This window comes from Mus pahari, chromosome 2 (assembly GCF_900095145.1).
Source record: "Mus pahari chromosome 2, PAHARI_EIJ_v1.1, whole genome shotgun sequence".
NCBI lineage: Eukaryota > Metazoa > Chordata > Mammalia > Rodentia > Muridae > Mus > Mus pahari.
In genome coordinates this window covers 130,741,736-130,765,335 of record NC_034591.1, presented here as the reverse complement: position 1 = coordinate 130,765,335, position 23,600 = coordinate 130,741,736, and the positions used below count along the sequence as shown (strand labels likewise).

The following is a 23,600-nucleotide window of genomic DNA, read 5'->3' as shown; positions in this document are numbered from 1 at the left end:
GACCAAACAAGGGTTCTTTTGTTTTGTTTCGGGGTGTGTGTGTGTGTGTGTGTGTGTGTGTGTGTGTGTTATGTATGCCTGGTTTCCGTGTGTGGTGCACATGTGTATGTGTAGGTATACATATATGCACATATGTATGGAAGCCTGAAGTTGACATCAGGTGTCTACCTCGGATCATTCTTTGTTTTTTTTATGGAAGCAAAATCTCTCACCTAAGCCAGAGCTCCCTGATTCAGGATAGTTTAGCTAGTGATCATAAAGGGCTCTTTCTGAGCAGTGAAAGATGCTTAAATCTCTCAGAAAATTCCAAAGATTTTAGGAATGCTCTGCTAGAAATCAAAGATAAAGGGTAAATTGACTTACCCTACAGGATGCATTGGTTGTAGGATATCTTCTCTATTCCTCTGTCCATGAAGAGGCCCTAGTGATATCCAAAGCAGTAAGATGCCAATGAAAGACTCACAAACATAGTCTACAAAATTATTGGGATTTTTACATATGAGTATTGATGAAAAGGACAGGAGGCATTGTTATGGATGGGGCTCCCAAGTAGGCCAAAGCTAAAAATGAAGTTACTTGTGCTAAAGATACCCATCACCAATTGAAAACTGTTTACTGACCTAAGAAGACAGAAGAGAAAGATAACAACCAGTTCCCCAAACATGGCAGCTCCAACCGCCATAACAAAATCCCCTCTGCCTTACTTGTCACACAGAAACGGGACCTGAAGTTACCTGGGGCTACCCCACCAATTACCCGCCTATTGTTCTCTCTCCCTGTCCTTGCCTAACCCAGAACTTGTTTTGAAATGACCAGTGTGCATTAGTTAGTTCCCATGTCTGCTTTGTTGGTGTCCTTCTCTCTCTGTAAAGTTTACCCCCACTTGGTTCAGGGACACAGTGACCCTGTTTTATGGAATGAAATATTACCCGACGCTAAGCTGAAACAATAAAGCTGATTAAGAACTTTAAAACAACCTCATGTCATTTTGTTCTCTAAGGACGGTAATTAATGCATCTGGAAGCTGTCCAGTTTCTCTCAGAGCCACAGACTGCTCAGGGCCTTCAGGGGAAAGAAGTCAGGTGATAAGAAACAATCAGAGAGGGGGTGGGGGGAGACAGGAGGAAGCCAAGTCTTGGAAACTGCAAAGTGATACTTGTTCCATTTTTCTCATGAAAATTCTCGGTGCTTACTGACACTGTAATGCTCTGAGACTCCATGACAAAGTCACCCATTTTCCTCTATTTATCCCAGAATTTCCAAATTTCATTTGCCTTTGAAATGTTTTCCAAAATTGTCAGTAATAGTTCAGGAAAACCCACTTTGGGACAGACTTCAGATCTGATAGCCTGCAGACCTCCACTTCTGCAGATGGACTTCATACGTAGCAATTACTTCTTTCTCTTTGGACCAGATGCGTCACCATCTCATTTTCTCCCAAACTTTAGGCCAGTTTTAGGGTCACAGAGTGGCCAGTTGTTTCTCGCTTGAAGATTCGGGACAGTTGAGAGTAACAAGAACCAAATCCATAGGGTCGGGAGTCGTCAGCACTCCCTGTCTGTTAAACCAGTTTTGTTTTGTTTATCGTGCCAACCCTATATGTGTCGTGCACATGTATGAAAATAGGGGACTAGAGTCACTTGCTAAGTCATCAGTCAAGCATGCAGAGAAGCTGTCAATTTTACTCTCTTCCTTCCAACGTTTTAATGATTTCAGCCCGTGAAATAAACCAATACACAACAAAACAACAACAAACAGTGAACAGAATGCACAGATGGTTATTCCATGTTTAAACAGAAAGGCCACACATATCCAGTACGAGTTTCACAGAGGGACAAGATGGCTGAACTTCCTGTTGGAGTTTACAGAGGAAAAGGGGGGGTGTAGCTTTTAAGCTGTGGAAGGCCAGAGAGAGGAGGGGGTCAGTGAGCAAGGGTTATCTTGTTTGTCATCTTTTAGCTCAGTGCTCAGGGGTTAAACCCAGGTCCTCACATAAATAAGCAACAGCCCATGGATTTTATCACCACACATAACGTCTCCCAGATAACAGTCCATCTCTGTCTAAGCTGCAAGTGTCAAACCCTTTCTCCCCATCCCTGTACCCCTCTCCAGCTATTCATGCAGGCAGAATACCACACAGAAAACAAATGCTTTTTTTAAGTATACACAGTAAGGGCTGGAGCACTGGCTCAGTAGTTAAGAGAACATGATCTTCCTGTGGACCCAGGTTCGGATCCCAGCACCCACATGAGGCAGCTCACAATTGCCTGTAACTTGAGTTCCTAGGGATCCAATGGCCTCTTCTGGCCTCTAGGGGCACTCACACGCACATGTACATGAAGACACACATGTTTTTAAATATTATATATCTTCATTTAAAAAGAAAAAGAAGGGCAGATTAACACCCCTCTCTGCTTTTGTCAACAAATGGCTAAGTAAGTGGTTCAACTGTTAAACACACACACACACACACACACACACACACACACACACACGCACACGCACATCAGATCTCAGGGGACATCCAGAACATGAGGCCCTTAGGTTCCAATGCCAACATCACAAAAATAAAATATAATAATAATAATAATAATAATAATAATAATAATAATAGGAGCCGGGCACTGGTGGCACATGCCTTTAATCCCAGCACTTGGAAGGCAGAGGCAGGCATTTTTCTGAGTTTGTCGAGACCAACCTGGTCTACAGAGTGAGTTTCAGGACAGCCAGGGCTACAGAGTGAGTTTCAGGACAGCCAGGACTACAACAGAAAAACCCTGTCTCAAAAAACCAAAATAAATAAATAAATGATTAAAAAATAATAGAACCAGAATTTTTTCACCAATCATTTTTCCTGTTCTTTTAAAACACGGGTAAAAGACCAAAGCTTACAGGCTACAGGCATTATACAGAGCTCTACCACCCAGCCCAGGGGAGTCTTCTCAGTAAATCCTAGCCTGGCAAAATCCTTGTTAAAAAAATACGGAGACACCTGCTAGATAAGCTAGAGAGTGAGGCCCAGCATTCGCTGAAATCAAGTGGCATTTATCTTTGGAAATGGCTCTCAAACATTTTTTCTTCGTTGGCATGAGCTTTCCATCAGAACCTCAGAGCTATTAGATCGAACACGAGGGCTTTTTAATAGCTCCCTAACGCAGTGAGGCACTGTAATTTAAAAGAGCAGATGAGCCGAAGGGGAGCAGGGGGATTTCTGCTGAGGAATGCAAATGTGTTCTCTGCTGTTCAGCTTCTGCCTCTTCCCGGGCAGAGGCAAAAAAAACAAACCGCACACAGGAGTGGGATGGAACTTTCCAGCTGGTGGTTTTGTGTTAGCAGGAGGGAGCGTGTTGTGAAAATGAAAATTACTGATAATTAGATGTAAATGCCTGCAAGAGAGGGAAATGGTGACGGATTGAAGGCTTTTTACTTCTACCAGGGGCTGAGCCCTATTGGTGGCTGTTGAGAACCCGTGTGTCTTTTCCAGGGGAATTTAGAAGTGTGCTGATGCTTACACCCAACAATTCCACTTTTAGGCAGCAAGATTTTTTAGAAATTATTTATTTGTGTGTGTGTGTGTGCATGCGTGTGTGTGTGTGTGTGTGTAGTGTGTGTGTGTTATGCGTACGGGGGTACACACGCTACAGCCTGTGTGTGAAGGTCAGAGGGCAACTTTTGTGGAGTTGTTCTCTCCCTCCATTCTTCTGCCAGTTCTAGGACTTGAACTCAAGCTGTTTGGCTTTTGTAGCAAGCACCTTTACCTGCTGAGTCATCCTGCCAGCCCGGGAATCAATTTTATATCAATACAGTACTTGGCACGAACAAAAGGAAATATCCGGAGGGCTGGAGAGCTGGCACAGCAGCAGAGGAGAGCACTTGTCATGGAGCCTTCTGACCTATGTCCTGAAATCCCCCCCCTCGGGGGGGGGAAGGAGAGAGAATGGATATCTCCAAATTGTCCTCCGACCTCCATGGACATGTCGCATATATGTACTCACGTGAAGACACAGAAATGGAAAATCATTTTAAAAGGGATAACTCAAAAGGTACTCACTGTCTCATGTGTGAAAACTAGAAATGGGACTGTGGGGTTGGCTCTGCGTTACAGCCATGGCTAGTGTATACAAGGCCCCGTGTCGAAGGACCAGGATTGCAAAAAGGAAAGAAGAGAAATAATCTGTGTCCATCAGCATGGAATCTCCATATTTTAGAATAATTCTCTGATAGTAAAGGGATAAAATACATCTATATACCCTGACGAAGATGCCCTTGATATGTGAAGTGGTGAAAAGAGGACATTGGAAAATAATCTTTCATCCATTTCCACTTAAAAATGTTTTAAACGTTAATATATTCTTAAGACTATCTGGAAGAATATGGACTGAAGATTTCCAGTGGTTTCCTCTGGGGATGAGATACATAGCTTGTAATGTTTACATTTTTATGAGCTTGCATTACTCTTGCCAGCGAAGGGGTGGGAGGAATGTTGAGTTATTTCCTCAAGGGGAGAAAGAAGATAAGAAACGGCTGGTAACAAGGTTCGTTCGGTCTCCAAGAGGAAGGGTTCTGTGTACTTTCTTGGTGAGTGCAACTCATATCCAAGCCATCAGGGCGGGAGAGAGGATTCCTTAGAATGAATCAAAATGCTGTTGCCAACACAGGAAGCCTGAAGCCGGGAGCCTTCCCTCCACCTTCTTCCTCTGGTCTCCCGACTCCCTCGCCACTGTCCTGGAATTCCACTCATGGTTTCCACACAGCTGATTTCTCATTCTTACCAAACGACTCCCAGGCCTTTTTTTGTTGTTCTTCTTCATGGCAACACTGTTGCAAGCGCGCCTTCTTTACTTTCCCTGAAGCTTCTCACTGGTTATTTGACCCCACTAGGTCCCTGCTCAAAACCTTTCAAAGACCGACTAGAGTGAGGAAGACCTTGGTGTGTGGCCAGCCCTGCACTTGAACTCCGCTTTCACCACATGTCGTGAGCTCAGGACCGGTGCTCACCTGTAAAATGTAAAATGCCGGTGATATTACTACTTTCTCTCTCTCTCTCTCTCTCTCTCTCTCTCTCTCTCTCTCTCTCTCTCTCTCTCTGTGTGTGTGTGTGTGTGTGTGTGTGTGTGTGTATACATACTCATGCATGCAGAAGTACCACAGTGCACACATAAAGGTCAGAGGACAACCTCCAATGTAGGTTTGAGACAGGGTCTCTTAGTGTCCTTCAGAATGTACCACAGGCTAAACAACCCTCAAACTGTTCTCCCGTTTGCCTCCCATCTCACCATAGGAGCCTGGGGATTACAGACTTGGGCCACCACGCCTAGCTTTACATGGTCCTGGTGATCCAAGCTCAGGTCTTCAGGCTGGCACACGTTAAGCACTTTTCTAGCAGGACCCTCTCCCTGGTCCCTTAGTAGGAGGTTGGTTGTTGTTTTAAAATTTAAAAACAAAGCCGGGCGGTGGTGGTGCACACCTTTAATCCCAGCACTTGGGAGGCAGAGGCAGGTGGATTTCTGAGTTCGAGGCCAGCCTGGTCTACAGAGTGAATTCCAGGACAGCCAGGGCTACACAGAGAAACCCTATCTCAAAACAACAACAACAACAGAAGATTTAAAAACAAATTTTATTTATGTGTATGAGAGATCACCTGTATGTATGTATGTATGTATGTATGTACATATGTACATATGTATGTATATATGTATGTATGTCACCTGCAAGCCTGGTGCCCTTGGAGCTCAGAAGAAGGCATCAAATCTTCTGGAACTGGAGTTACAGATGGTTGTGAGCTACCATGTGGGTGCTGGGAACTTATCATTGAGCCACAGCTGCAGGCATGGTATATTGTCATTTGCTGTGTTGGGATGGAACCCAGGTCTTTGTGTGTGCTAGGCAATCTCCCTAGCACTGAACCACACCACCCAGCCCTAACCACTGAGACATACCACCCAGCCCTAAACACTGAGACATACCACCCAGCCCTAACCACTGGGACATACCAACCAGCCCTAACCACTGGGACATACCACCCAGCCCTAACTACTGAGACACACCACCAGGCTCAAACAGTTCGTTGTTGTTGTTGTTGTTGTTGTTGTTGCTGCTGCTGCTGCTGCTGCTGTTTTAGAGCAAGAGCTTTCTGAGTATTCCAGTCCAACCACAAACTTGCCAAAGCTTACCTAGAACTCTCCACCCTCCTGCCTTAGCCCCAGGAGGAGCTGGGACTGCAGGTAGCAGTGTTGATCTTTGAGAGGCGGTGCACAGCTTCAAAGAGTCTGGAGCTCAGCCATCTCCTGAAGGCTCCTGCCATCTTGAGCAGGTTTCTCTCACTGTGTAAAGAACTCTACGATATCTTCTACCTCAGGAACCCATTTTCTAAAGAAAAGGCATGGGAATTACAGGCCCTTGGTGATACCATCCCTGAAGGGACAAGAAGACTTCTCCGATCCTAAAATTGAATGCAAATGTGAGGGAATGTTTATACAATATGTTTCTTTTTATGGACCATTTTATTTATTATCAGAGTTGAAAAGGACTTTTAACATGAAGAAACCACAGCCAGTTTCTAGCAATCACAATCTCCTGGGGCTGGCATGTTTTACATCTTTTTTGTTTTTCTAAATCTTCAAATTCTCCTACAACTTGGTACTAGAGGTGATAGCTCCACAATGTTGTGAATGAGGTAGTTCGTGTCTTCATCTTAGCCCTTGGGAGACAGAGGCAGGTGGATGGCTGTGAGTTCAAGGCCAGCCTAGTCTATATAGCAAATTCCAGGGCTGTTGCACAGTGAAACCCTGTCTGAATGCTTTGAGGCCAGCCTGGTCTACAGAGTTAGTTCCCGGACAGACAGGGATACACAGAGAACCCCTATCTCAAAAGACAAAAAAAGAGATACTTCAAAATACGGATGATTTACTTAATTAAATGGCTTAATAACCATTCGTAATTTTAGCGCTGCAAAGGATTTGTAAGGCTCTATAGGAGGTTGTCGCAGGATGGACATGCAATGTGCTCCTCCGCCGGCTAGAGGGCGCGACGGAGCCTCGGCCTCCCCGCAGGTCGCCAGCTGCCCGCTCTGAAGCGCGCGTGCGTGGAGGGGCGGGACCGGGCGGAAGCGCGGTCCGCACGACCGGGAATTGCGAGCACAGGGTCGGCACAGCACCGTCTGTCCTGCCGGCGGGCCAGCCCGCCCATGGCGCTGCAGGCGCTGCACAGCTCGGGCGTGGGCCTGCGCAGGATCCTGGCTCACTTCCCGGAGGACCTGAGTTTGGCCTTCGCCTACGGCTCCGCGGTGTATCGCCAGGCGGGACCCAATGCCCACCAGGAGGTGAGTCGGAGGCCCCCTCGTTCCCCGACCAGTCCCATGCCTGGCACCTGTCCGCCCTCGCCGGTCCTCGCGTGCCTTCCATCCCTGCGGAGCCCGGACACGCCAAGAGCCAATTAGTGAAATGTTCATCCTAGCAAAGTGTCCTTCGGTGTGAGCGGAATTTGGATTTCCCTGGTCAGGGTTGGCTGAAGGCTGCCCTCGAACTCACAGTACTGGAATTAAAGGCTCGTGCTGCCACGCCAGGCACATCTGTATTTTACATTTACTGAGTGGTTATATCGCAAGCGCACATGCACCGCTGCGCACACTTGAAGGTCACAGGACGACTTGAGGGAGTTGTTTCTCTCCTTGCACCACGTGGGTTGTGGTAGGTTGAACTCAGTTTATCTGGTTTGGCAGCAGGTGCCACTATATGCTGATCCATCACCAGCCTGAGCTGATAGGATATGTGAGGGATGTGTAGTCTGCCTCCATCAATCTAAGTCGGGAGCGATGAGGAAGAGGTAGTGAGTGGCATTTCAGAGACATAGTGGGAAGGGGGAAAAAAACAAAGTAGCAGGTCCTACTTAAGTGTTTTCAGCCTTTGTCGTTGGAGTTTTCCATAGCTTTTTAGAAATACAAAGACTGGTTTTGTCCACAGGGATTGATTTCATTGACCTAGGACTTTAGCAGTGTGTAAAGCATCCCAGGGGATTAATTGGAAGCCAACTTTGAAAATCCCATCCAAAGATAAGGAGAATATACGGAATGCTCTGTGGGCTTCAGGTTTCTGATGGCAGACCGCCCTAGGTCTTCTGACCGTGAAAGGTAATAGTGTAGCACTTTGGAACTTTCGTTTTTTTTCTCTAGTGTTTTGTGGTGGTGCTGAACTCTTTGTTCCTTCACTTCCCAGAATCCCATGTTAGACTTAGTGTTCACAGTAGACGACCCTGTTGCCTGGCACGCAATGAACCTGAAGAAGAATTGGAGCCACTACTCCTTCCTCAAACTCTTGGGGCCGAGGATCATCTCATCCATCCAGAATAATTACGGTGCCGGAGTCTACTTCAACCCCCTGATCATGTGTGACGGGAAGGTAAGGGCCTTCAGGCCTTGGCCTTAACTAAGAGGTTGTAATTTGGCAGTAGAATCCCAGTGAAATATTATGTCCACGTTCTCAGGAAACAGCCTCACCCCATCCAGCTTTCTTAAACCTAGGCATAGACAGGACTGGAGTCTCCATCTGTGCTTGACTGTAACTGGTATCCAAGAGCATGGCTGGCTATGATTTGACTTTATGTTATCTTTTGACCTTCGGCCAAGTAGTTCTCAGGTTTTAATCTGTTGGCCACACTGCTTTACTGGGCCCTGGGTAGGAGTGCACATTTGAGAGCTGCTATCTGGGAAGTATGGAGAAGCTGTAGGACCACTGAGGACCAGGATAGAGAGTGATGTCATCTAAGAGGAGGAACAGGTACTACCAGGAAGTGAAGAGGGTGTCAGGTGACTGGGAGCATATGATGTCACGTGATGGGAGGGAAGTTCTTGGTGTCCATAGGTGGGTAGGATTTGAGAGTTGCGTGTTAGAGGGCAGGTAAGATGTTTGGATCCCCTCAAAATAGATTGTCTTATGTCGGGAACCCTATGTGTTATGCAGAACATGTCAGGCACTGGCGATACAGCTTAGCTACATTATACTTCCCTGGGTCCTGGATTTGATCCCCAGCATGGGGAGGGATCAAACTAAATGAAGCATCCTGGTTTCTCAGAGGGGCGGTGGGAGATGGGGTCGGGCATGACCTGTGGGTTTGCCTGTGCCAACACTAATACCGGTTGCTTAGGGCAGTCTAACCTTTACAGGTGTGTGAGTCTCCTGGGGATCCTGTTAAAATGCAGGTCCAGATTCAGTTGGTCTGGGATGGAACCTGAGATTCTGCCTATTTGACAAGCCCCAGGTAATGACCCTACAGTTGGTCAAAGGTCCAGGCTGTAAAGAGCAGAGACAGGATTGTGAGCCTGCCCAGTGCTCCATCTGTCATCTTAAGGTCACACCTTAACTTTTCTTATTTTATTTTTATTTTGTTGTGTTTTTGTTTTGTTTTGAGACAGGGTTTCTCTGTATAGTCCTGTCTGTCCTGGAACTTACACTATAGACCGGGTTGAACTCGGACTCAGAGATCCACCTGTCTCTGCCTCCCAAATGCTGGAATTAGAAGTGTGCACACCACGCCTGGATTTGCATCGGCTTTGCTGGTCCTTTGTGCACCTGCCTGCTGCCCTATGCAGTAAAGGAAACCTCAGTCTAGATAGGGGAAGGGACTTCATAAGGTCATGTAGCAAGTTCCCTGAACTTCCAGGCCTGCCAGTGACCCTGGGGACTCCTCAATGCCACTTATCTGGTGCAGCACAGCCTTATGCTTCCTTTTGTGTTGTGCAAAACCCATAATTAATAATCTGCCAAGGCTGGCTTTGATAAGTAATTTCCAAACAACATTACAAGCTCAAGGAACCAAATGTTTGTGCATGGTTGTGTGCCACAGCGGCTGTACTTTCTAATTGAAATTTGTTAGCTACTTTTTAAATATTTACGGCCTGAGAAGACTACTTAGATATTTTTTAACACACAGTTAGTAAGCTGGGAAATCATGTTGGAGTCTTACACAAATTATTATGGAAATGGCCTTGTCTTGTCATTCCATGTGCTTGGATGATAAGGGGGTTTTCATCTTTGGATGTTAATTTGTAATTGTCACCATTTGGAAGAGTCAACAACACTGAAAGTCATTGTCAGGAAAATGAAAAAAAATTTTTTAAAAGAATTATTTATTTTATGAATAATAGTATACTGTAGCTGTTCTCAGACCCCCAGAAGAGGGCATCAGATCCCAATACAGATGGTTGTGAGCCACCATGTGGTTGCTGGGAATTAGACCTCAGGAGCTCTGGAAGAGCATAGTAAGTGCTCTTAACTTCTGAGCCATCTCTCCAACACCAGTGAAAGCTTTTAATGAAAGAAGAACTTCTAATATTTTTGCAATGCAAAGAATATCAGAAGTCCAGGATGCAATTTTGGAGTATAATTGTTAAATCTTCATGGTTGTCTCTTATTTGAGGCACATTGTTATCCAGGCTGGGCCCAGACTACTCCTGGGTTTAAACAATCCAGTATTCCACCAGGTTCTGCGATAGCAGGCTTGTGGGCATGCATTACTGTGTTCGGCTGCAGGGAGGAAGGGCATGCATTATTGTGCCCAGCTACAGGACCTAGCTCACACTCTGCTGGTGCAGTGTCACTGTGACTTGTCATTTATTATCATTGGACCTCAATTTCTATTTAAGATTTACTCTGTGTGTGTGTGTGTGTGTGTGTGTGTGTGTGTGTGTGTGTGTGCGTGCGCGTGCGCGCGCGCGTGCGAGCGTGCGTGCTTCAGTCAGAAGTCCACTGGTAGGATTCAGTTATCTCTTTCCATCTTAAGGGTTCCAGGCTCACATTCAAAGCCATCAGGATTGGCTGCAAGCAGCTTTACCTACCTTTCACTGGTCCCTGGTACTCAGTTTCTTATTTCTCAAATGAGGAACATTATCTAAATCATCACTTCTGAAACGGGAAGGATCTCGCATTGCAGACCGATACTAGATGGTGTCTAAGAGCTGTACTGCCTTTAACAATCATGTATGTTAAAATGCTGGCCAACTCACTTCCGGTACTATGTGAGCCAGGTCAGCCGACACTAAATCTCTGGGCAGTTTTGATAGAGATGTGGGTTTGTTTGTTTGTTCTGTTTTCTTTGGTTTTGTTGGAGGGGATTGTTGTTTTGTTTTTATTTTTTTCCAAGTTTCTATGTATAGCCTTGGCTGTCTTGGAATTCACTCTGTAGACCAGGCTGTCCTTGAACTCAGAGATCCTCCTGCCTCTGCCTGCCGAGTGCTGGGATTAAAGACGTGCACCACCAACACCCAGCACGATGTGGGTATTTGAAGGGTAGGTAGGTCTCTTAAGTTGCTAAGGAGACCAGCATCCTGTTCCTGAACAAGCCCTTGGCAGTCCCTCCCTCACTGTGCTTGTGGACACAGCAGCCTGGTAGTTTGCTTTTTGTCATGTTCTTGTCTTCTCTTGCAGCTTATCAAATACGGGGTTATTAGCACTGGCACTCTGATTGAGGACCTCCTGAACTGGAATAACCTATATATTGCTGGACGCCTCCAGAAGCCGGTGAGTCTGTGCCCTTCAGGGTGCCACAGTTAGCATCATCTCCTGTCTCTGAACTTGACCTTACTTGATCTTTATGAGCTCATAAATAAGGAATTGCAGGAAATGGAAATATAAGTTCATCTTCCCACAGTATAAAGAGATTACCCTGTGATGTTGCACCCTAAGAGAACATGATATGTGTAACATGTATACATACATCTTTATGCATGTAACAAGCATGTAAGATACATGGTGGGCTTTGTCCTGGCTCCTGGCAGAAAGCTCCTAAACCCTTGGAATTCCTGGATGGAACAGAGGTACCATGGCTGTTAGTTATACTGAACCACACTGCCAACCTAGTGACTCTGGATGAGCCTCTGCTTAGTTTCAGGGTAGGGCTGGTTACCAGAGGAATTGGCCTGTGATGAGAGGGCTCTCCTGCCCAACTCTAGGAAGGAGAAGGGGTGCTGGAGACTGAGTAACTCACAAAAGGCTGGAAACTTACCGGTCACAGATAATAGAACAGCCGTCTGGAGAGATGACTCCATGGGTAGGAGCACTGGCTGCTCTTCTGGAGGACTCAAGTTCCATTCCCAGTACCCATGTGGTTACTCACAGACATTTGTAACTTCATTCCCAGGGAATCCAAAGCCATCTTCTGACCTCAAGTACCAGGAATGCAAATGATACACATTACATATATGCAGCTAAAACACTCATACACATTAACGTGGCAGAACTGTGTCTGTGGAGCAGTGTGACACATTTGTGTGCCCCTTACACATGTGTGTACATATTACACATGTATATACTTAGGTAAACACACAGCAATGCCTTCCCTGTGTCTCTAGTTGGGCTAGAATGTGTGTGCTGGGGTGGGAACCCAGGGCCTGATGCGAACCTGTTAACACTGTACGGCTGTTCCAGGAGAAGCAGTTTTAAATGTCCAAGAGCAGCAGGTGCACTGAAACTATTTCAGATATTCACAAGAAATAATTGTATGTTTCATGATCATATCACTTCAAGGTCCTATAACTAGCAGAACCCAACATTGAGGAAATTACTACAAATGAAAGTTTTTTAGAAAGCAAATTTTAGAAACCAAAAGTACCCAATTTCTGTCCCAAGTTTTCTTCCTATTTCTTTCTTTGTTTTTCCTTGAGACATGGTCCTATCATGTTCCCCAAAGTAGCTGGACTACAGGTGTGCACCGTAGTGTGTGCACAGACCCAAGAGTGTGTGCATCAGGGGCTCTGCCACTAGGTGATTGTGGGATTTGATTTCAGTGGGTCCCCCCCCCCTTGGGGTATGTCTATCTGTCTTTGCAAACTCCGTAGCTTAATGGAGCAGAGGTGGGTGTAAAATGAGAAGCCTCAGGCCTCAATCTTCTGCCACTCCCTACCTTCGTATGAACTTACACAGTTAGGTTTTTGTCTCAAAATCTCAATTTACCCACCTATACAATGGAGATAGTAATCCTGCCCTGCCTGGAAATTAGAAGCAGGGTTGTAGGCTCAAAGACTAAGCTCTTAGAACCCAACACACCTAGTCTTCCGATGTCTGCTTCCCATGTAAGTGCATGCCCTGTGCCACTAGCTGGCCAGGTCTCTCTCACCTCAGGGTCGTCATCTGTGGGTGAGCATTCCCAAGTGTTTAATTTGGAGAACTCAGAAGTGCTGTTCCCTCTCAGTGTTCTTGGCTGTCTGATACTTTTGCATTAAAGGAAATTGAACCAAAGTATGTATACAAATGTTTCCTTACTATACTTTTGCCAAAAATACTTTAAAACTTTTTAAGAGTTATTTTTTTATGTTATATAAATGGGTATTTTGCCTACATGCATGTCTGTGCACCACATGTGTGCAATGCCTGTAGAGGCCGGAAGATGGTGTCTGCTCCCCTGGAAATGGAGTTACACCATGTGGGAACTGGAAGAGCAGCCAGCGCCCTCAACTGCTGAGCCACCACCTCTCCAGTGCTTTAAGCTTTTTGTTTTGTTTTATTTTAATTAGCTTTTAGAACCCCAAAATGCTATGGAATCACAGAGTGTAAACACAATGGCCTCTGAGTTGTTTCTTTTGCTGGAGAGTAAACCTAGAGCTCATCTGTGCTCAGCACGTGTCCCGAGTATGGGGCCACAACTGTCTGTAACTGTACTTCCCAAGGGTCTGACATTCTCTGGTCTCTTTGGGCATTATGCACATACAGTATGTGTTCGTAATGAATGTTAAACTTACTCATACACATTAAAAATAAATAAATATTTTGAAGCAAATCATTGATGATGTTGTGTGAGCGCCTTCCCCTTTTCTGTCTCCTTGGCTCTCACTCCTGTGGGAATAAATCTGCCTGCCTCTTCCCATTAGGGTCCACAGTCAAACTTTTCACCGGTAGGTGGCAGCAAACACTTGTGACACTTGAACATAGGTGGCATCTTCTACAAGAAAAATGAGCAAGTGTCTTAAAAAAGAATTCTGAAATATGTGAACTCCTCGTTCTTAGGTTTTAAAAGACGTTCTATCAGATGATGTTGTCTAAAGCCCCTAGAGTGCCTGGGGGTTGCAAACTGAAAGGGGGTTTCTCACTCACCAGCAAGGGTTCAAAAAGAATAGGAAGGATTTGGAAAGATGGACATTTCTAGAAAGAGTTGACTGTAAATTAAACTTCTATTACACTTTTGCTTGACATGGTGGTGCATGCCTTTAACCCAGCTCTCAGGAGGTTGGGCAAGTGGATCTCTGAGTTCCAGGACAGCCACGGCTACATAGTAAGACCCTGTATCATAAAAAAGAAAAGAAAAAAATTTAAATAAAAAATGTATATTATATTTTCCTGTCAGCTTGCCTCATGATTGAAAAGATACCTATTTTTATTTCCTGGACAGCTTTAAATTCTGAGTCAGTCTGTCCGTCTGTCTCTGTCTCTCCCTCTCCTTGCCCCTCTTCTTCCCCCCCCCTCCCCATCTGTGTGTGTGTGTGTGTGTGTGTGTGTGTGTACATCTATGTGTAGTGTAGGGCATGGGTCCCAGAAGGCTAACACTGAGCTGTATCCCAAACCCTACAACAGATATTTTTCCAGAATCATGGAACTTGAAGTGTTTAATGGAGCTAGGCATGGTAGTACAAGCTTTTAATCCCAGCCCTCAGGATGCAGAGACAGGTGAATCTCTGAATTCCAGGCCAGCTTGATCTGCCTAGCATTTAAGCCAGCCAGGGTTAAACAGTGAGCACTGCCCCCCCCCCCCAAAAAAAAAAACAGTTTTATTGAGAAAAAATTCACATACCATATGAACATCTGTGTAAAATATAAAATTAAGTGGTATTTTTAGTATGTTCACCCCTAGGTGATTTCTTGCCGTGATGTAACTTTATTGAGTTACCTTCTGAGGATAGAAAAATCCCAGTGAATTAGGAATTGGGAGACCTGGTTTACTAGTTCTGGCTCTGCGGTACTGGGAGCCAGCTTTTGGGCATCTCACCTTTGAAATGCAAAGATTGAGCAATTCATTTAATGACTAGGAAGGCAGCCAAGTTTCCTCTCTGCATGCTGAAGGAATAAAAATGAAGACCCCCACATCAGTTGTCCTGAGAGCCCACAGTCCGGCAGATTGACCAAGCTCCAGCCCTCGTGGCTTTAAGCCATGACAGCTTAAAGCATTCCCTGCCCTGATGTTGAGATGGGAATGTTCAGGTGGGAGCTGAGGGAGTGTCACGGGACTGTGCAGGTCTGGGGTCTTTGAGACTTGAAGGTCACTCTGCACTTCAAGTAGTCGCTGCTGTCACTGTTACACTGGAGTCCCTCGTGTGACTCTTTTCCTGGCTTGAAAGGTACCCACAAATCTCCCCTTTGAAAGACCCTTCAAGCATCGCCCTTCCTCCCTGCAGTTGGGATTGCTAATGCTGCGTGTGCAGTCCAGGTCCAGGTCGGCGCGTTCCCAGTAGGTACAAACAGCTATTCACAATGTGAGGGCTTTCTCCTTTTCCCAGGCCTCTCTGGCAGGGCCCCAAGTGCTCGCTGCTTTTCACTCTCACAAATAGCACTGCTACGGAGACGAGGGCCTAGTTCACCTTTCGCTGGAGAACCAGATCCGCACATTTTCCCCTCGAGTAAGGATGCTTTTATTTCTCACTCGCTTAACCTCAAATAGCAAGCAGACTGCTCTCCGACAGCGCATGCAGAGCGGCCTTCTTGGAGAACAAGTGGTATTTTGTTAACCAGGAAAAGAAGCCCAAGGTTACTCACTTCTTTGCATGTTTGAGTTATTCACATCCCAAAATAGCTTCTGTAAAAGCCACAGAAATGTACACAAAGGAGATGTGACACTCTTAAGAAGGATCTGGTAGATGAGGGCAAGAATGGGACTGGATGTCGAGAGGCATCATGGGACAAGTCGGGAACTCACTAGGCCTGGGCTGTTCTATGTCAGGTTGTCTTCCCAAGACCCGGATTTCGTGTGGAATGCAGGGTTTGAGAGAACTAGGGGAGAAGGCTGGTGAGATGGCTCAGTGGGTAATGAACAGGTTTGGTTCCTGGAACCTACATAGTGGAAGGGAGAGAACAGACTTCCTCACGTATGGCTGGCATGTGAACGCACACACACATTAAAGCTAGGGGATGATAATAGGAGTTACTTTAGAACCTTAAATGGGGACCTGTGGGTGTAGCTAAGGGATAAAGTGCCTGGATGTGGAAGACCCTGGATTTGATCTGTCAAGATGAGAAGGGCACCCCTGACTGAATTGAAGGAAAAGTCCAAACGCACAGGACCTGGTTTCCTAGTGTAGACTTCAGCCTCTGGCTGTCCTGCAGTGTTGTTGACTTACTCCATGAACGCAATGACACTAAATTTACCAAGTGTTGAAAGGCTTAATTATGGATTATTATGTTCTCATCACGAGGGCAGAAGAGGTGTGTCGAATCAAACGGCTTTGCCTCACCTGCGGTGTATGAGGCTTGTATGTTATAAATAGTCCCACTCTTTATCGGAGGTAGCACATTCCTGTAACCCCAGCACTTAAGGGACAGTGGGGGGGGGGGGCATATCGCCACAAGTTCAAGGCGAGCCTGGGCTACAAAGACCATATTCTCAATATCAAAGAGTTGAGCATGGTGGTACCTGCCTTTAAACTAGCCCTCCAGAAGCAGAGGAAGGACGATCTCTGCGTTTGAAGCCAGCCTGGTCTACATAGCAAGTTCCAGGTCAGCCAAGGTTACATAGTGAGACCCTGTCTTTAAGGTAGACTGTTTGGCATTTTCAGGGCTCTCCTTGGCCTGCCTAAGTAGAGTATGAGGATAAACTGCTAGCATTATGTGATTAATGTTGGGGGTGGGAGGAGGTAAAACCAGTGAAGGTCCTGCTCTGCCCAAGAGCCAGAGGTTCGAGTCAGCCAGAACAGCAGTGTGGGATTCCTGTTAAGGCCTGTTGTCACGGAGTTGGGAAGCAGCAGAGTTGGGGACTTGAAAAATCCTGTTAACCATGTGCAGACTTGAAAACCGTTGAGTCTCAGAGGAGACTCGGTGCCATGTGGCATCACTTGGAGTCGTAGCAGCTCCTGCTGCATTGGAAGGAAAAGGCCCTTTCAGTAAGCAAGTAGAGTGGTCACTGTGGACTTGGATGATACTCACCTTTGTGACAGCTCTTTGGATGCCTTTGGATCTGAACTCGATGCCTAAGAACTCAGTGATTGGCCCCAGGCTCACACGGTTAATACATGCCTCAGTTTCACACCAGACAGCTTCAAGACCCAGTCCAGTCAGTGTTTCCTTTTATTATTTTTATTTATGTGTACATGTGAATGTCAACCTGTGGCGGCCAGAACAGGGAGTCTGATCCCTTGGACCTAGAGTTACAGCAACTGTGAGCCACCTGGTATGGTGCTAGGAATTGAATCCCTGGCCTTTGGAAGAACAGCAGATATTCTAAACCTCTGAACCATCTCTCCAGCCCCATGATTGCTCTTTTATAGCTGATTTTGTTTCTCTTGGTCAAGTATAAATCTATGCATCTAACAATAATAAAATGGAACGTGAACTACCCAGGTTACATACAGTCAAGAAGAGCGTAAATTGTAAATAGTAAAACGACCCCCTTCGGCTCGCACAGTCAGTAAACAGCAAAGCGATAAGAAGCTGAAGTGAATTCTCCAGGACATTTGCCCCTTTACAGTTTCCTTATTCAAGAATATCGGGAACTGGAGAGGTGGCTCTGTGGTTAAGAGCTCTGGCTGTTCTTCCAGAGGACCTGGGTTCTATTCCCAGCAACCATTCGGGGCCTCAAAACCACCTGTAACTCCAGTTCCAGAGCATCAGACGCCCTCTTCTGACCTCTGCAGGCACATGTTGCATGTGCTTACATGCAGGCAAAACACTCATGCATATATTTTTTTAAATAAGAATATTAATATTTTGTCTTACTGGAAATGATTTTTTTCTGTCTCACAATTTCTCTGACTTTGACCTTCAGCAGGAGACCCTGGGATCTCTTGTTAGAGTGGTGATGGCTTCGTGTCACTGGGCTTGTGGTTGGCGGTAGGCAGAAGGGACAGTCAGTGTTGGTGCAAACCCAGTGTTTGAGCAGCACCTGCGTGTGCAGTGCTGCTGCTGAACTCTCTGCTTTTTCCAGGTGAAGATCGTATCGATGAACGAGAACATGGCTCTTAGAGCCGCCCTGGATAAGAACCTGAGGAGTGCGGTGACCACCGCCTGCCTCATGCTCCCGGAAAGCTTCTCCGAAGAAGATCTGTTCATAGAGATCGCTGGGCTGTCCTACTCAGGTTTGTACAGCGCATGGTGGACCCTCCATCCCCAGGGAGACTTGCAGAGAGTTCACGGCACCAGCCTCATGCCCAGACAGCTATTTGTTAGGACATTTGGGGCGTGGCCTGACACAGGTATTTCCAACCCAGATAATGGATGACGGCTGCTCCTCCAGCAGGGATCCCAGATGGAGAACTACGGCCCACCAGTGTTCTCTATGGGTACTGTAGTGCCCTGCCCAGAGCTGTTTGGAAATGTGTTGCACCACCGTATCCTTAGTAGGCCACACTTAGTGGGTCCAGTTTGTGTTTCATGTGAGTGAATAAGAGGTTCTCTTCGTGCCAGCAGCAGCAGTGTTCTCTGCCTCATGTGACGTCTGCATGTGTGAAGCTTGTGTGCATAGCCTGCTGCTTCTCACACCGTCCTCGGCTTAGCCACCACCTAGGACTCTCGCAGTGCACTCCACTGTATCAGTGACAGGGTGGCAGGTCCTCAACTCTACTGCTTCCCACTTTTTCTTTCAGTGTGACCCTTCATCTTGGTGAAGCTTCCCCAGGCCCCAGTAAAGTCAAGAGGGCAGAGCCCTGTCTCACCGTAACTGCACGGGGATATCCCAGTCGCAGGTCGGTTCAGTATAGTAAGAGTCTGCAAGCTTTCCTTCACAGGGAACGATAAAGTCCTTCCCCAGCGTGCTCTGGCACCATCCCAGCACCGCACGCACACACACAGATCTTATTGACAAAAAGGATGTTTTAAAAAAGTTGTTTACAGCCAGCAGATGCGTCGGGGGTGGGGGGTGGTAAGGGTGTCTGCCACGGAGCTTGATGATCTGAGACCCACACAGGGTCAGAAGAGAGAACCAATTCTGATGAGTTGTTCTCTGACCTGTGTACACGTGTGCATCTCTCACACACACCCTACATAAATTAAAATGTAGTTCGTTTGTTTTTTTAGTCTGAGGACTGAGCACATAGCCAGTGGCAGAGCACTTGACTCACATAAGCAGGTCCCTGGGTTCAGTTCCCACAACCACACAAAGAAAAAAGGGCTTGAAAACAACTCCCTTAAATAAATACCCAGTTTCCCAGTGTTTAAGTCAAGAGCCCCGAATGTACAGCAGAGATGCAGATAAGGTTTTGTGGAAATGTAATGCTGTAGGGACTCTGGAGGTCTCGTTCTTCTCTTCTTCCTAAAATTCATCCATCACAGCACAGCTGTAATTGCAGCTGCAGAGAAAGGAAATGGGTGCAGCTCCACCTTGACTGCCTCTCGCCTTACCCGGCAGCATCTCGCCCCCGTGGGAACACGGAGGCCGAGTGGTCTGGCTGTACACCACACGAGTGGGCCTGAGAGTCTCTTCTTAGCCCAATTTTACCTTCCAGACTTTGTGCTGGAAAGAAAAAGGGCCCAAGTCCTCTATGCCTGGCTGATGCATAACTCCTGTCTATGGCCCACAGCTTTGCAGTCACTCCTTTGTCCCATAGAATGAATGTCACCATCATGCTGGGTGGGTTCTAGGAGTAGTTACTGTTAAATGTTGAACCTTGCCTGGGGTTTATCAAATTATCTAACAGTTTTCACCTATTTATGGACTGTCTTCTTCTCCTTCTTCACCTTCCTCTTCCTCTTCCTCCTTCCCCTCCTCTTCTTTTTTCCTTTCTTTTCTCTCCCCCCACCTCTGCTGGGAATAGAGCCCAGGGCCTCCTGCCTGCTGAACACATACCCTAGCACTAAACTCCAGGTCCTGACCTGTTAGAAATACATGTTTGGAGACAATGTCTCCAATAACATCAGCTGGCCTTGAACTTACTTTGTAGTGGAGCTCTGAGCATGAGGCTGGTACCTCTAACTTTGACACCACCTGCCTCTCTCCCCTGGGGTTATAGGCAGGCCCTTCATTTTCCTGCATGAACACTGGAACTTTCCTGACCCTGCATCTGGTTTTTCTTCTGGACCTAGTGGAAGGAGGGAGGCTCCAGCTGTACTGTGAGACCTCACCATGATCTGCCCCTGGCAGTGTGTTGAAGGGTTGTGTTTCCTCCTGTCTTCCCTGGGCTTCTGAGAACCCAGTGTCCTTGAACCTCTCAGTTTCTATATCCCGTTGGCAGATACCCAAACCTCCCAAGTTTTCAGAACGTTCCAGCATTTAAATTACCCCGTTTAAAAGTCTTCCAAGTTGAAAGCTGTGAAGTTTAATGTTATTCCTGGGGGCGGGGGACAGGACACTGTTCTTGTACAGGTTCCTACCAGTACTTACTGGTAAAGGCAAGCTCAGCCAGGATTAGCAGGAATAGCAGTAAGCCTGTACACAGGCACAGAGGACCACCTTGCTGGCCGAATTCACGTAAATGGTTGGCAAGGAAGGAGTAGGTAGGAGAGAGCCACCTGAAGTGGTTCTGAGAAGTGACAGCAGAGAGACGCCCGTGAATGACAGATCACCTGGAGCTTTCTCATGTAGGGTCACAGTATTAAGAAGACTAGTTTCCAGCAAGGATTCTGATGTAATAGTCATCAGGTCATTCAGCATCCCTGCCTTAAAAAGCTGGAGATAGAATTCTGCTGTCCAGGATCAGAGAGACAGCTCAGCTCCTCCTACTTCTGTAAAGGACCTGAGTTCAATTCCCAGAACACATAACTGCCTATAATCCTAACTCCAGAGGCTCAATACCCTCTTCTTGAAGCCAAAGGTACCTACATTCATGCACACACACACACAATTAAAATAAATCTTTACAAAAGGAAAGTACCAGCATATGAAACAGACAAAGGGTGGGGGAGTCAGCTGGTATGCATGAAGCCTGTGCCTTATGGTAGGAGAAAAGGGCATTTATTGTGCAACAGGACTAACCCCCAGTAATTCCAGATGGGATAACTGATCAAACAATGACTTTTCATTTCGGCATTGCATTGTTGCCCCATTCTACAGATTGGAGAACTGAGTCTCACAGAGGTTACCAATCCAATACAACCCACTAGAAGCTGGTAACCTTTCTGTGGGTGCCTAGCCTTTTCTAAGTTCCCCCTCAACTTTATTTGTATAACAGAAATATGTATATTGTAAAGACAATTCCAATGAGATGACACAGAACTACACTGTCTATCTCATCAATAGCTGATACTCAAAAACCGACTGCTATTATTTTTATGGACAATATAGACTTCCTCAGACGGGGGCACTGTAAATCAGTGGCCACCACTCTCTTTATCATTTTTATGATATCCCTCCAAGTCCATTTGTATAAAAGACTGTGTAGGAAAAGCAGAGGGGCCACTGAGTATCTTGGGCATGTCTCCAGGCTGGAGCTGAGCTGGAGTCATAAGTCTACACACATGCTGACAGAAAGCATTGGGCAAAATCAGGCGAGCACATAGATCATGGGGTTGACGGGTCCCGTATTCATAGCTCTTTAGGTCTAAGGGATGACAAGTCTGTCTGGTGTGTGTGAAAGAGAACGGACTGCCTTTGATGCAGCCCACAAGTGATGGGCTCTGCTTTGTGTGGCCCTCACCTCCAGGGCCTGGGCGAGGTCATAGGTGCTGTGGACTAAGTCACAGGAGGTCATGGGTGCTGTGGACTAAGTCACAGGATCTGGCCTGCGCTGCAGGTCTGCACACAGCAGCGGTGGGCCCCTGGGAAGCCCCCCTCCCACCATCACTGTGTCCTGGGTTGAGTCTTGTAGCCCAGAGACTACAAACTGTGGGTCCCAGCTTCATTTGTGTGCTCAGGTCCACAGATGCTGAGTGCTGAGTTCTGATCCTTCGGGGAAGGTGTGGCCATGTGTGCCCTGGGGAACAGCCTCTGACCTGTGCCAGCCCCGCCCCACCACCACCCCCAGTAACAACAACCTCCACACCTTTCCCAGCTTTTGTTCAGTTTCACTTTCTTTTCTGGTCAGACACGGGCATGGGCATGCATCTTTGTTCCAGCCACTAGTAGGAGAAAAGAAAAGGTCTTTTTGTCACATGTGTGTGTCCAGCACACTCTGCAGTGTTTGTTTTGTTTTGTTGTTTGTTTGTTGTTTGGGTCCTGGCCTGAACCGTGTGGTGAGCCTGGTTGGTTCTTTATCCCTCCCATGCTCAGCCGCATTGCATTTACCTCACATGTGAAGGGGAAGCACATCTGTCCGCAGCCCCTCTGTGCTCTCCGCGCTCGTTCGCTCATGTCTGTTAGCACAGAATAGAATCTCTTCTGTAGCTAGAGGAAGAGCCTCCCAGAGTAGCATTTGGACCTCCTGACCTCCTGAAAGCACTGCCTCAGCTATTTCTATTAAAATAAACCTGTGTGCACTTGCCGAAGCATGGAATTGGGCCTAAGTCATACCGTATACAAAATGGATTCAGACAGGGCCCTGGACGGAAGAGTTAATGTGCAAGCTAAAACTGTAAAGCCCTCGGAGAGACTTAGGCTTAGGGAATGGTTTCTGAGATTAAAACGAAAGTTGAGGGCTGGTGAGATGGCTCAGTGGGTAAGAGCACTGACTGTTCTTCCAAAGGTCCCGAGTTCAAATCCCAGCAACCATATGGTGGCTCACAACCATCCGTAACAAGATCTGACGCCCTCTTCTGGAGTGTCTGAAGTCAGCTACAGTGTACTTACATATAATAAATAAATAAATCTTTAAAAAAGAAAGAAAGAAAGAAAGAAAGAAAGAAAGAAAGAAAGAAAGAAAGAAAGAAAGAAAGTTGAAACAGTAAAGAAGAAAAACAAAACAGTACTCCCTTAATCCCAGCACTCAGAGGCAGGGGGAAATCTCTGTAAGTTCAAGTCCAACCTGGTCTACAGAGCTAGTTCCAGGACAGAGAAACCCTGTCTCCAAAAACAGCACAACTCTGTGAAAGGGTAAGTGAGATGGGCTGTGTCCAAGGATGGAGCGGTGCCCTTAGCATCCCAGCAGAAATCACCGTCATTAAAGGCTGAGAAAGCTTCTGAACGGGGAGAAGTGTGAGAGCCCAGCAGGCAGACAGGGCTTGGCCGTTGTCCGTGTGACGGAAGGCGCTGCTATCAGCCTACAGTGTAATCAAAAGGAGGCAAGGGTGAGTGCTAATGAGTGGAGAAACTGAGCCCTCCTGGTTGCTGGTAGGAATATAAAATGGCACAGAATGTACCTCCTCCAAATACTAAACATGTTAGCCACCCTGTGAGCCTACTCCCAGGGGTGTTCTCAAGATAAAGGAATCACACCTGCCTGGTACTCTCCAAGGATGTCTCAGCATCGCTGAGAGTGACTAGCGTAAGAGTTGAGACAAGGGCGGGTGAGATGGCTCAGTGGGTAAGAGCACCTGACTGCTCTTCCGAAGGTCCGGAGTTCAAATCCCAGCAACCACATGGTGGCTCATAACCATCTGTAACAA

The 23,600-nt window shown here is 46.6% G+C and overlaps 1 protein-coding gene across 6 annotated transcripts in view; it reads left to right on the top strand.

The window, feature by feature from the left end:
• Positions 1-7,100: 7,100 nt before the first annotated feature.
• Tamm41 (TAM41 mitochondrial translocator assembly and maintenance homolog) overlaps positions 7,101-23,600 on the top strand; it is a 32,333-nt gene continuing 15,833 nt past the window's right edge. For 2 of the 6 annotated variants that reach the window (XM_029535111.1, XM_029535112.1), the window contains exons 1-4: positions 7,113-7,321; positions 8,214-8,396; positions 11,421-11,513; positions 18,115-18,265. In XM_029535111.1, the coding sequence (XP_029390971.1) occupies positions 7,187-7,321; positions 8,214-8,396; positions 11,421-11,513; positions 18,115-18,265 (562 nt within the window). In that variant the 5' untranslated portion in view covers positions 7,113-7,186. Of the gene's footprint in view, positions 7,322-7,356; positions 7,689-7,961; positions 8,129-8,213; positions 8,397-11,420; positions 11,514-18,114; positions 18,266-23,600 lie in introns of those variants that run through there. The other 4 variants (XM_029535107.1, XM_029535108.1, XM_021191037.1 and 1 more) reach the window with 4 other exon arrangements.